General features: G+C 45.2%; 1 protein-coding gene across 1 annotated transcript; it reads left to right on the top strand.

Moving 5' to 3' along the window:
- Window positions 1–1,907: 1,907 nt before the first annotated feature.
- Window positions 1,908–11,187, top strand: ODC1 (ornithine decarboxylase 1). Its single transcript, XM_068424930.1, has 12 exons — window positions 1,908–2,060; window positions 4,718–4,826; window positions 4,992–5,137; window positions 5,307–5,480; window positions 5,648–5,820; window positions 6,092–6,226; window positions 6,387–6,468; window positions 6,802–6,885; window positions 8,166–8,328; window positions 8,416–8,528; window positions 8,802–9,016; window positions 10,717–11,187. The coding sequence occupies exons 3-12, from the start codon at window positions 5,036–5,038 to the stop codon at window positions 10,856–10,858; spliced, it is 1,383 nt and encodes a 460-aa protein (XP_068281031.1). The 5' UTR covers window positions 1,908–2,060; window positions 4,718–4,826; window positions 4,992–5,035; the 3' UTR covers window positions 10,859–11,187.
- Window positions 11,188–12,478: the final 1,291 nt, after the last annotated feature.

Raw genomic sequence — 12,478 nt, 5'->3', positions numbered from 1 at the left:
TTCTGGTCACTTTTCCAACACCTAAATTGCATCTGCTGCCCACGGAGCCAAATCTAGAGGCTTACGAGCCCCGTTATTTGCCCCACTAACTGCCAGGGGAAGTGGTGTGAAACTCCTCTGGGTTTTTGATGAGTTATATCGGCACAGGCAACACTCGTGCGGTGACGGGAGTAGCTGTCAAGGGAAGGTGGCGCCCTGGGGACCAGCTGATGTGGATGCTACAGGCTGGGACGATTTTCCCCACTGCCTGCTTGCTGTGATTTAGACAATCTTCCCCAATTCGTGCCTCTGTGTGTGGCTACATACACACATGCTAAATATATTTTTAAAAATCTTTTAGGAGCTTTTGTTCCGTCTTTCATTTAAGTATTTTAACCAAAGCCAGCTCTGTCCCCAGACGTTTCTTTTGGCTGTGGCCCAACTTGGCTTTTGTTTCTTATCTGCTTGATCTCGGTGTTTTCCTTTATTTTACTCCTTCAAGGGATTCTTGTGCAGCCCCAGCCTTGTCCCTCCCCTCCCACCAAGCCAGCTCCAGCAGTGGAGCGGCTGTGGGGCACAAGGACATCCCATCGGTCCGCTTCTGCCCAAAACATGTTGGGTTTTCCAGCTGGGCTCAGTGGGAGAGATGGGAGGATGAGACTTCTGAGGCCGGTGGGTGCAGCCTTTTTGGTACCTCCACGAGAGGATCCTGTGACCTGCCGTGGCCAGCGTTCCCCATCACCTTTCCCCACGTGGGGCCGAGGGTTCTTCCCACGGTGCAGTGCCCACCCACCAGCTCTGCAGAAGGGCAGGGGCCGACCAAATGTCTCTGCCTTCGGAAAGCCACAGCCCTCCGTTAGCTCTTAATTAAAACGGCCATTGGTGATTTGGAGGTGGGGAGCAGGAGTGCCCCAAGCTCCATCCTGCAGCATGGACTGCAGAAAGGTTTCCTGCCTCTCCTACAAATGCCCCAGAGCTGGCAGGGTGTAGAAATCCCATTTTTGGTGTCCTTCAGAGCTCCCACATACAGCGACAGTACTGGGACTCAGCCCCCGTGGGGTTGCATTTACCACAGGGTAAGATTTTAGCTTTTTAAAGAGGGGGCAGAAAGTGCCTGTCCTAGCTAGGGTGGAAAGCGCAGTCGTTCAGAGATAAAGCAGAAAGGGATTAGAAGCAGTGTGGAATGTCTATCTGCTTACAGCTTCCCCCCGAGCTCATTCTTTTAAACAACCCAGAGCGCAGGGAGACAACAATAACCTTAGAGCAGAAACAGGTATCAGCGTCAAAGCAAAGTACAGGACAAAACCCAGACGGTCAGCGTTACGGGACTAGTTTCGGGTAGCAGCCGCGGCGGGCAGGGGCAGCACCGCTGCGAGAGCAGCCCCCGCGACACGGGAACCGCAGGGGCTGCGGGATGGCCTCGGGGGCGGGGGCACAAACGCTTCCTAAGTGTCACCCCACCGAAGCCACATGCGTGACGCTCCGTGTCCCCCGGCTCAGCGTTTTCTTCCTCCGGCACCTGCCGAAAGCATCACTCGCAGCCGGGCTCCTCCGGCCCCCCGCACCCACGCTGTGCCACAGGGGTGCCGTAGCGGGGGGCCGGGGAGGCCGGGTCCGTGCACCTGCTGGCACATCGCCCTGCGGCACCGCGGACCGTGCGGGCCCCGCGGGGGAAGGGGGCCCGGAGGGACACGGCCCGCGGGGAGCCGCAGCGCAGCCCGCTGCAGAGACCCGACGCGCTCAGCGCACGGGGGGGCGGGGGGGGCGTGGCGCGTGCTCGCCGCCGACGTCACAATAGCGGCTGGCCCGAGTCCCTGCCCGGTCCCAGCCGATCGGGGCTGGTTTGAGCTGGTGCGTTGCCGTAGCGACGCCGGCTGCCCTATATATAGGAGCGCGGCGGCGGCGGGGCAGCTTTGTGAGCCGCGGCGCCCCGCTCGCTGCGCCGTCCCGCTCCTCCGCAGGCGGCAGGGCGCCTCCCGCCCGGCTCCGCGCACCGCGCCCGGCTCGCAGGAGGAGGAGGGCGGTTCGGAGCGAGGGGACCGGCCGCCGCGGCTTGACAGCAGCCGCTGCCGCTGCCCGAGGTGAGGCGGGCGGCGGGGAGCGGAGCGAAGGGGCCGGGGAGCGTGGCGGGGAAGGCGGGCGGGCGGAAGCCGGCCGGCGCGGAGCCACGTGTCTGCGGGGCCGCTGCCAAGCGGTGCGGGCCGGGCGCCGACTGCCGCCGCCGGGCACGGGGCCTCCCTCGCTCCCTCCGTGCCCGGGGAATCCCCGGGCCTAGCGGGGCGGGGGCGGGGAAGGCAGGCTGCGAACGGGTCAGGCCGGCTCGCCTGGGGAGGTGTTGGCGGCGCCTCCCGGGAGCGGGGGAGGGGACGGGACGGGACGGCTCCGCCGTGGCCGCCGGGCTGTTTCCGGGGTGGGGAGCGGCAGGTGCGCGGCAGGAACATGGCTCGGGGCGGCCCTGCTCGCCCCTGCACAAGGCGGCTTGGCGCTGCCCCATCGCACACCCGCCTGGGCCCTGCCCGGGGCCGGAGCCCGTCTGTGCTGCGGGGCGCGGGGTGCCGGTCCCTCACGGGGTCCCGGGGGTGGGGGGGCCGAGCTGCAGGGAGAAGCAGGCTTTAGGGGAGGCGTCCCCCAGGGCGAACTGAACGCCTCCGCGGGAAGGCTCCGCATCAGAGGCTGGGGTTCGGCGCCCCGCTGCCGAGCCGGGCAGCCGGCTCACGGGGAAGAAGGCCGGCAGTGAGATCAGGGCAGCCGCCCGCTTCCGTGCTGATAGCAGCCAGCAGCGATCCGCTGCCTCCGGGTCAGGCGCGCCTCGGGCACCCTCTCTAGACGCAGCTTTGGTATTTGGGTACCGAGGCTGCAGGCGTGACTCAGCTGTGTCTAAATACAGCTGCTGAATAAGGGAATGTTCTGGAGAGCAACTTCTAACTGAGCACAAAATTGCCTTTCTTCGGGGAAGCTGCAGACACTTAGCACACAGTCCAGATGGAAATACACACTGGGAGGCTGCAGTTTGCACCTATACGGTCATGTGCTGTCTATGTTCTGTGTAATTACACTGTAATGAAAATTATGCAATAAGATGGAAATGGAAAGCTTACAAGACCTTATTAACAAAGTCTGCTGTGACCAGTAAAAGTAATACCCATTTTAGAGGTTAATAGGAAAAGGGCTATTCATGCAGCTTTGTGCAGAGAGAATAAACTAAATTCTTCCTGATGCTGTTCACTTCTCTTAACCACAGCTAGAAGTCCCTGAACTGCTTTCTGCAAAGCTGCAGCATCGTGTCGAAGTCATCCTACAATAAGATGCCGCTTCTCTTTAGTAACAGTTTCCTGAGAATGTTTAATTTTCTGTTTCTTAAGACCCTTTCAAAGAGGCTTTTAAGAGAAGACTTTAATCCAGCTTCTGGGAGAATTAACACTGCATGTGAATGAGAACAGGGGGAGAATGAGGCTTGGTGCATTGTTGGGTTTTATTTCATTAGAGTTAAAGCTTAATCTAGTTTGAATCTCGAACCTGGTTTGTCTATGGTAAGTGAGAATTCATCAAAAGATGTGAAGTAGTTCTTGACACTGGCAGTTCAGGTGTCATATGCTGCTGAAGGCTGAAACGAAGTTCTACAATCACCAACTTTTCAAAGTCATTCAGTAGATAAAGTTTAATGGATTTTAGTATATGCAGTGTATGGAATGAGTGATTCTATTGGTCTTAGAACCTTGTTAATCTGTAACAGCTGTAAAATATACGCTATTTTCATATGGTATTATAAACAGCCTTTTTGAAAATAGAGGGAACAGTGATGTAACTAAAGATTAGCGAATAATTTAGAGTTTGTATCATCTTTGGTCCAAATCTGTATGACTAGATTGAGTGTAAAAAAAAAAAAAAATGCTGAGAGAAGCAGAGGGCTGGACCTGGTCACATGAAACCATATCTTCCCTATGAGTCACTTGCAGTGCTGAGGTCTTTGAAAGTTAGCACACACTTCTGCTTGAGTTAACAGCTTAATGGAGGAGACTGTCATTCTTTATTTGGACTACTCGGTGAAAAGATGACCTATACGCTTTGCTATGAGCTTCATAGGTCTTGGATGGCAGAGGAATGTGCTTTTTGCTCTTTAGTTCTGGTTCTCAAGGGACTTTATACTTGGTTGGTAGATTTTTGTTAACAATGAAGATTTGTTAGGGATTACTATAAAATCCTGTTACAAACTGTTAATTGGGATCACTGTTAAGACTTTGTCTGCAGACCACAGTTAGGAACCACTCTTAGTGTGTATCTGCCACTCCTGACAGCTGAGGTTTTCTTTTCGTGTAGTCTGCAGTTCATGGGTAGAACAGGGAAGCTCTAACCACCAACAGAGCAACTTCAAGGAAAGCCCTGATCTCATGCCTCGTTTAGGCATAGTCTGAACCGTAGTGAGGTATTGAGGTAGCCAGGTATTCAACTGGCTTTGACCTAGTGAGAGTTATTACTGCTTAGAAGTCGGTAACATCCTCAGATTCTGTCTGTAGTAATGTGTAAGCCCTTTTCCTAGAAACTAGTGAGCTACAATAGTGCATAAGAGTTTTGTTTTGGTTTTTTTTTTTTTTTAAAGTGGTAAGTATGTTGACACTGGCACTAGCCATAATATTAACAGCTCCAATGTGGAGGTGAAGGAAAAGACAGTGGAAACTTCCAGGGACTTAGACTAATACTATCTGACAGTACTTATTTTGTATTTTTTTTCTTTGAATAGGTTTAGAACATCATACAGTTGCTGAACAGAGGAGAACTTGCCTTCAAGCTAGCAAGATTATTTTGTGGGGTGCCTCCTTGGTTCTGATTAAATCTGATCTGTTGTCTGTGTAAGTTCCTAATCTCTGCTGTTAGTGATCACTGGAGGAATTGCATAATTGTAAATTATATGACCATGTTGTAGTGGTCATATATGACTATATGAATTTAAGTGAAGTAGTGAATGTAAGACATATGAATTTAAATGAAGTAATGGACGGGTTTTTTATCAACAGTTTGTACTGAAATCCTATCACGTAAACCTGAAATCTTGGAAATCATGAGTAGCTTCAGCAGTGAAGAATTTGAATTCACCTTCCTTGACGAAGGCTTTACTGCCAAGGATATCCTTGACCAAAAAATAAACGAAGTGTCATCTTCTGTAAGTATGATACGAAAATCACTGCATTTTGTGACACTGCAAATTTATAAACTAATGGAACAACTTGTCTTTGCAGATTTTCTGCAAGGCAACCTCCTCCTCAAATGCTGACCTCTAGGCTTATCTTGTTATCCATTGTTTGTAACTCTAAGATGTGTGTTTACTCTAGGATGATAAAGATGCCTTCTATGTTGCTGACCTCGGAGATATTGTAAAGAAGCATGTGCGATGGCATAAAGCCCTTCCTCGGGTAACCCCCTTCTATGCCGTAAAATGTAATGACAGCAAAGCTGTAGTGAAGACACTTGCTGTTCTTGGTGCAGGATTTGATTGCGCCAGTAAGGTAAGATCTTGACTGTGTTCTGGTCTGTGACGTTAGTATTGTTCAGCTTTACAAGATTTGTTCATGTAAAATTAAGCATAACCAGGCACTGTCACTTTTGTTGTACTGATTAGTTTTTGATCGTCCATCTAGAAATCTTTCACAAGTGTAATCCATTCTTTCTTCAGACGGAAATACAGCTGGTACAGAGCATTGGTGTACCTCCTGAGCGTATAATATATGCAAATCCCTGCAAACAAGTATCTCAAATCAAACATGCTGCCAGCAGTGGTGTACAGATGATGACATTTGATAGTGAAGTAGAACTAATGAAAGTTGCAAGGGCCCATCCAAAAGCCAAGTAAGTTATGCTAATTGTTCTATAATTCTTGCTTGGGTTCCCAAGTTATAGAAGCATCTACTGTTATCTGAAACTTGCTCTTCAGTATTAAGAAGTTAGTTTATTTTCTCAAACTACTTTTAGCCAGTCAAATCTAATCCTGTATAGTTTACTGGCTCATTAGGAAAAGACAGACAGGAAAGCTTGTATGTTTAAGCTCAGTCTCATTCTAAGGTCCTGATAATGATGTCTTCTATACTGGAACTTACACCCTTATTTTTCCTATTTCTAGGTTAGTCTTGCGCATTACAACCGATGACTCCAAAGCAGTTTGTCGCCTGAGCGTTAAATTTGGAGCTACGCTTAAGACTAGCAGGCTGCTTCTGGAGCGTGCAAAAGAACTTGACCTTGCCATCATTGGAGTTAGGTGAGTTGATAATACCAAAATACAGTCATATTAAATAAGAGGATTTCTTTAAGTGGACTACCTGACAATAGAGAAGCCTTTGCATAGGGTGACTTGAGTTTTGTATGAACTTCTTGACTAATTTGCCAAATAGCAGCTGATATTTTGTATCTCTTCATAGTTTCCATGTTGGAAGTGGATGTACAGACCCAGAGACCTTTGTTCAAGCCATTTCTGATGCCCGCTGTGTGTTCGATATGGGAGTAAGTCTAGTTCTGCTTTCTCTGGAACTACTGCTCAGCTGTTGTGGCAAAACTGAATCAAGTGTAAAACTGTCACGGGGTTTAAAGTTAGCTAAGTCTCTAATTTCATGTTGTTGGAATTTTAAAGGTCATGATGGCTTACTTTGACCAGGTCTGCAAAACTCATCTACAGATGCGCTAAAATCAGCAGCTGAGACTCAAGTGACTAACACTTGAACATGATGAGTTAGCTCTGTTCCAAGTACTAATGACATGACTTTACGTTACTTCTTAAGCTAAAATGATGAACTAAGATCTGCTTTCTTGACAGTGTTGCTGTTAATCTTGTTTTAGGCTGAACTTGGCTTCAATATGTATCTGCTTGATATTGGTGGTGGCTTCCCTGGCTCTGAAGATGTCAAGCTTAAATTTGAAGAGGTATAGCTTTGCTAAGAACTTCTCAGTTTGTGGAGTCTTTTTGAATGTTGATCTAGATTAAACAAAACCTTTTTTAATTTGTATGCAGGCACGTTTGCAAGAAAATTTGTCTGCTTGGTCAGAAACGTGATTTAGAGGAAAAGGGGAATTAATCTGAAAACTGAAAATTCGATAAACCCATTAGATACATAGCTAAATGCATAAATGTGCAGAGATATCGAACTTGTAAAGCACGTTTTAATTGCAGGCTTGATTCTTACTGGCATAGACTTCTTCCAGTTGATGCTGTACTTCAGACTATCATCTAGATTGGTGGGGCTCCCAAATAGGGTGAAAAGGTAGACCTGAACCCATACTGTCCTTCTGGGTGGCAGCAAACTAGGTCAGTGTCTGATCTTGTTTAGAACTAGATTTTGGATCATTTTTTAATAGATCAGTGTTCTCCAGTCTGCTTTCATCCAGAAATGGCTCTGCTTTCAGAAGAGACAAGGTGGCTGGGTGTTAATAGACTTCCACTTAGAGCAGTGCTGACAGAGCACGTGCCAGTCTAACCTAATGTGGTGTTAAGTAGTAACACAAGGAGACAGCAAATAAGTTACATAAAGTGAGTTTTCTGCTAATAATGTGGGCTAACTTCTCACTTGTAATACCTCTTAATGAAGGCTGGCTTCTCATAGTGCAGTATTGGCTTACATGAAGCATCAAGAGCAAATGATGTTGTCATTGGGCTCCATGGCATAACACAGTCATGCTGTGGTTGGAGGCAGCTTAATAATCACTGATGACTTCAGAAACTGAAAATAGCTGTTTGTGAAGGCAACTGAATTTCAAAGGTGATGACAAAGCCTTCTGTATTCTTAAGATGCTGTGAGATTACTTGTTTAGGATGCAGTAAGATGGGGGATATTGCATGATTAGCAGAACTACAAGTGGACTAGAAATTAAAATTGAAGCGTGAGGACTTGCAGGGCATTAATGCTGGTTTAATGAGTCTAGGAGAGGTGATTTCCTTTAGACTCAAACATGAGCTGTTTGGTCACAAATTTTTAAGATGCAAGTGATACCTGCTTTTGTTGTTTTGTGCAAACTTAATCGCAAACAGAAATTTGAACGGGAAAGTAAAGCAAAAGCAATCAATAGAGGTTGCAATATGCTAATAGTTGTTACACACTTGACCAGTTATATCATTGTGAGCATGAAAGTCTGACTTCATCTCAGACTTCAGAATAGCACCTGAGTAACTGCTGAAGTTCTAATATTGGCAACGGATTCTTCCCTAGATCACAAGTGTAATCAACCCAGCACTGGATAAATACTTTCCTTCAGATTCTGGAATAAATATTATTGCAGAGCCAGGAAGATACTACGTTGCATCAGCATTCACACTGGCAGTCAACATCATTGCAAAAAAAATTGTATTAAAGGAGCAAACAGGTTCTGATGGTATGTAAATCTAGACCTAATCTTACTTCTAGCCAACTGTGTGTTTCTTTCCAAGCATTCTCTTACTGGTATCTCAACTTCTTCCAGATGAAGACGATGCAAATGACAAAACTCTTATGTACTATGTGAATGATGGAGTCTATGGATCATTCAACTGCATCTTGTATGATCATGCACATGTTAAACCAGTTCTGCAAAAGGTATGCTCATTCAGAAGTATCACCTGCTAATCGTGTGTCATGGGTGTAGGAGAATCCTTGTCACTTCTCAGTTCACTGCTCCCTTCATGTTGCCAGAATTTGTCATTTGACTTATGAAGCATGCAGTGGAATTAATCCAAAGCCAAGAGTGGAGAAGAACCTGCAAGCAGCTTTTCCTCCTCTTCTCTGTGAGGTGGAATGTTATACTAATTATGATATTACTTCAGGAAGCTCTGTTTTGGTAGTCTAATTATACTCAACTCTCTTCTTTAGCGGCCTAAACCAGATGACAGCTGCTACTCCTGCAGCATATGGGGACCAACATGTGATGGCCTAGATCGTATTGTTGAGCGCTTTAATATGCCAGAGTTGCAAGTTGGTGACTGGATCCTGTTTGAAAACATGGGTGCCTATACTGTTGCAGCAGCTTCTACTTTCAATGGATTCCAGAGGCCAACAATACACTATGTGATGTCAAGACCAGCATGGTTAGTAATTAAGTATCTTGATCCATCAGTGCTTTTGATACAGATGACTAGTGAATAGCTCACGTCAGTTGGCTGCCCCTTAACAAACACGGCCGTAGTTTTGGTGCCGTAGCTCTTGTAAAACCTCCTTGTCGTGTGGAAGAAGGCAATGCATCTGAAGGCTTTTCCTGTGTGCTTAGGATAATACTAACACTACCAATTACTCTTTCTCCAAGGTACTGACTTCCAGGAGAGGTGCTTTTAAAGGGGTAGTGTCAGGAGTCTTTTCATTAACCTGGGCTTCTAGCTGGTGTTCTTCACTCTTGTACAACATTACAGAATCATTACAAATTCTTTGCAGTTAGCTTCTATGACCAGTAATCAGCTAACAGTTAATCACAGTTCTAATAGTATGCTGTCTTCTAAATTGTTAGCTTGCTAAATCCTGACTGCAGGGTGCAGGAACACTCAACAGTGCTGCTTCACAATATGATCTGTCTGTTTATTTGAGAGCTGTTCCTTGGTTTAGGCTGAGCTCTGGCTCATTGCTCAGTGCAGAGTGCTAGGTCTCCAGGGGAAGTTACTCTGCAGGTAAGCAGAGAAAGCAGGACTACCTCTGGAGTATGAGGATACTGTGAAACTGCACCCTAAACAGTAGTTTAAAGTAACCTGGATGCTCTTCTGTACAAGACAGGTTAACAGATTGCATCTTCCTAAAAGTGGGGTTTCCTGTAAGAGGAAGCCCTTACCTCTATATTGAAGTCTGCCTACTAAGCTGACAGAGAGCGTTTGGGCAGCAGTATTACCCTAAAGCATCATTAAGTTTGCTATTGGGTTGCTTTCAAATTTACTGAAAATGCTTAAGCTCAGAGGAATTCCTGCTGTAAGAGGAAACTCTAAACTTGTGCTTAGTTGAACTAAAAATGGATCCACAGGAGAATAATTAGCTTTTTCACTGTGGCACTGGGTTTCTGTTAAAATGTGATGCTTGGTCTGAGGCATGCTGAGCTTAATTATTCAGACATAACTATCATCCAAGGCTACAGCCCTCTTTCAGCCCTCCATCACCACCTGCATTTTCTGTTTTGGCAAGAAAATTCTGTGATACAAGCTAGCCCTTAACTGAGGGGGGGATGTTGCTGATGAAATTATGGTGCAGATCTTTCTAGCATAGGCAAAAGCGTTTTGAATGTAATCTACATGTATAAAGGTGTACAACTAAATTTGTGGCTAGATAACTGAAAGATAAGGGGCAAGATGACTACATATGTCTAAGTAAAAGCTAGTAGTATATGGGGAGCCATGTAGTAGCGCAGCTTCTTGCCTTGCATATCATATAAGATAACTAAGCCCAAAAACTCGGTCAACTGGTTTTTCTGAGCTTGTCTTTCGGTACAGCTCCTATCTGAGTATGGAAGGAGTTGCATGGTTCTCACTGATCAGCTCCTTTTACATTCCTAGTCTCTCATCCATACTTGTACTTGATTCCTGCACGAACTCTGCTTTGACTTTTTTTGTGGTTTTTTTGTTTGTTTGTTTGTTTTGGGTTTGTTTTGTTTTGTTTTTAACCTCTGGTAATACTGTCTGGACTGCAGATGGTGAGTAAAGGGTTCATTTCATGCTCCATGGCAGAAAAAATAGTACTATGCTTACCTTCTTTTTGGCACATCATAGTGAAACACTTTTTGACTCTTGCTTTTCTTTTCCTTTTTTCTTTCTAGGCAACTAATGCAGCAGATCAAGGAGCAAGGGTTCTTAGCTGAAGTGGAGGAGCAGGATGTTGCTAGTCTGCCACTCTCTTGTGCCTGGGAAAGTGGAATTGAATATCCAGCAACTTGTGCTTCAGCTAGTATTAATGTATAGGTAATATTTAGTAATTAACTGTAAGGTTAGTCATTGAATTTAGGGCATTTGGGGGACCATTAACTTAATTCTTGCCAGAATTTTTAACTGTGTTTTTTAAAGTTTAGTTCTGGCATAAATGCAACAAAAATGACTAGGAGAGGGGTCACAATTATCTGTGTTCCTATGGAAACTATTTGAATATTGGTTAATACGGATTTTTATTCCCTTTTCATGTATGCTACTACAGACTGATACTCAACTGTCAAACAAGTATTTGTAGCTTGTGTATGGCAGAACAGGTAGTGTTTTGTGACCTACTTGTTTTAAAATAAAGTATTTTGAAATAATTGGTCCTGTGTTTGATTAATCTGGTAGAAAATTAATTGGCGTGGATGGCTCTTATAGCATATATAAAGGCAGATCAAATGCTACGAGCCCAGAGCTTATTAATAAATGAGTAATGCAATTGCCATCTCCTCCCCTACCCTTGTCCTCCCAACTTACTGAAGGAACTCCTTAATGGGTAGTGAAACTAAATTGTGTCTTTTAAATTGTGATTAGAAAAAGCTTGACTGTCAGCAAGTTGAATACTGCACAATTTCTTGTGGAATCACACTTGCTTTTCACTACTGAACATGGGCTGAACACGGTTGCATATTGCAAGTTCCATGCAGAGCCCTTTTTATCCATGTTAGTCTATAACTGCTGTGGCTAGGACTAATGGCTGTGTAAACACATCTAGTCATTAATGAGAGAACACAGTGCAGGCCCCGTGGCTGCTGCTGACAAGCTGCTTTCTTATGTGTGTGAGGATTAAAATATGTCATGGGAAAACTTAAGAAGCTGAAACTATGTGGCTGACTAGTAGGTGACAACTAGTCTCTGACCCTTGTTGCCTAGGACTTTAGTATAAAATGGATGATAAGAGATGGGACTCAACATCCTTTGTGCATGCAATATGCTTAAAAGCTCTTATTTAATGTCATGAAAAAACATGCTACCCTGTTAAATTTCTGACTTTGGATTAAATGTGATGGATGACACTAAGTAGTAAATACTGGGAGCTAATACAGGTTGTGTTGATAAAATTAGTGAGTCTGCTTACTGGAGTAGAGCGTTCGGATATCTACATCACCTGATGCTAGTTTGTTGCCACTTGTTGCACTAAAATTGCAAAATATTTCTGACAAACTAATTGGTTCCAGGTATGGATTGGTTCTGTTTGCCAGAAGGTCCTGGGCTGCAGGCATCCCTTAGCAAATGCCTGATGTGTAAAGAGGAAAACCTTAATGTATTGAACTTAAGCTTTACATACTTATTAACTTAGACTAAGTGTTAAAGGGGTGATGCAAGGGGTATCATTGCTGGTAGAAACAGTGGCTCTAGCAAGATGAGAAATAAAGCTGTTTTGTAGAAGCAACTGTGAAACACAATATTTAACCTCCGCTCTGTGCTTTCACCTGAGACTCCACTAGCTGAACTAGTATGGTAAACAGAAGAGATGGTACCTCATTCCTGATTCTACTTTTTTTTTTTAATTTCTTTATTTTCTTCACTCCTAGTTTCAAGCTTGCGATTGAAATAGCACTTGCCTTTACTCTCATCCATACAGTAGCCAGCTGTTTGGCTACTGACCTC

The sequence above is a fragment of the Nyctibius grandis genome, chromosome 1, assembly GCF_013368605.1.
Source record: "Nyctibius grandis isolate bNycGra1 chromosome 1, bNycGra1.pri, whole genome shotgun sequence".
Taxonomy (NCBI): domain Eukaryota; kingdom Metazoa; phylum Chordata; class Aves; order Nyctibiiformes; family Nyctibiidae; genus Nyctibius; species Nyctibius grandis.
Note: the sequence above shows the minus strand (reverse complement) of the source record. Positions and strands in the feature narration are given on the sequence as shown.

What these genes read in the sequence shown, in the direction of transcription:
- ODC1 (XM_068424930.1), top strand. Translation starts at nt 5,036, where the DNA reads ATGAGTAGCTTCAGCAGTGAAGAATTTGAATTCACCTTCCTTGACGAA. An exon ending in GATTTGATTGCGCCAGTAAG is followed by an intron (nt 5,481 to 5,647) that starts GTAAGATCTTGA and finishes TTCTTTCTTCAG; the next exon opens with ACGGAAATACAGCTGGTACA. An exon ending in GTGATGTCAAGACCAGCATG is followed by an intron (nt 9,017 to 10,716) that starts GTTAGTAATTAA and finishes TTTTCTTTCTAG; the next exon opens with GCAACTAATGCAGCAGATCA.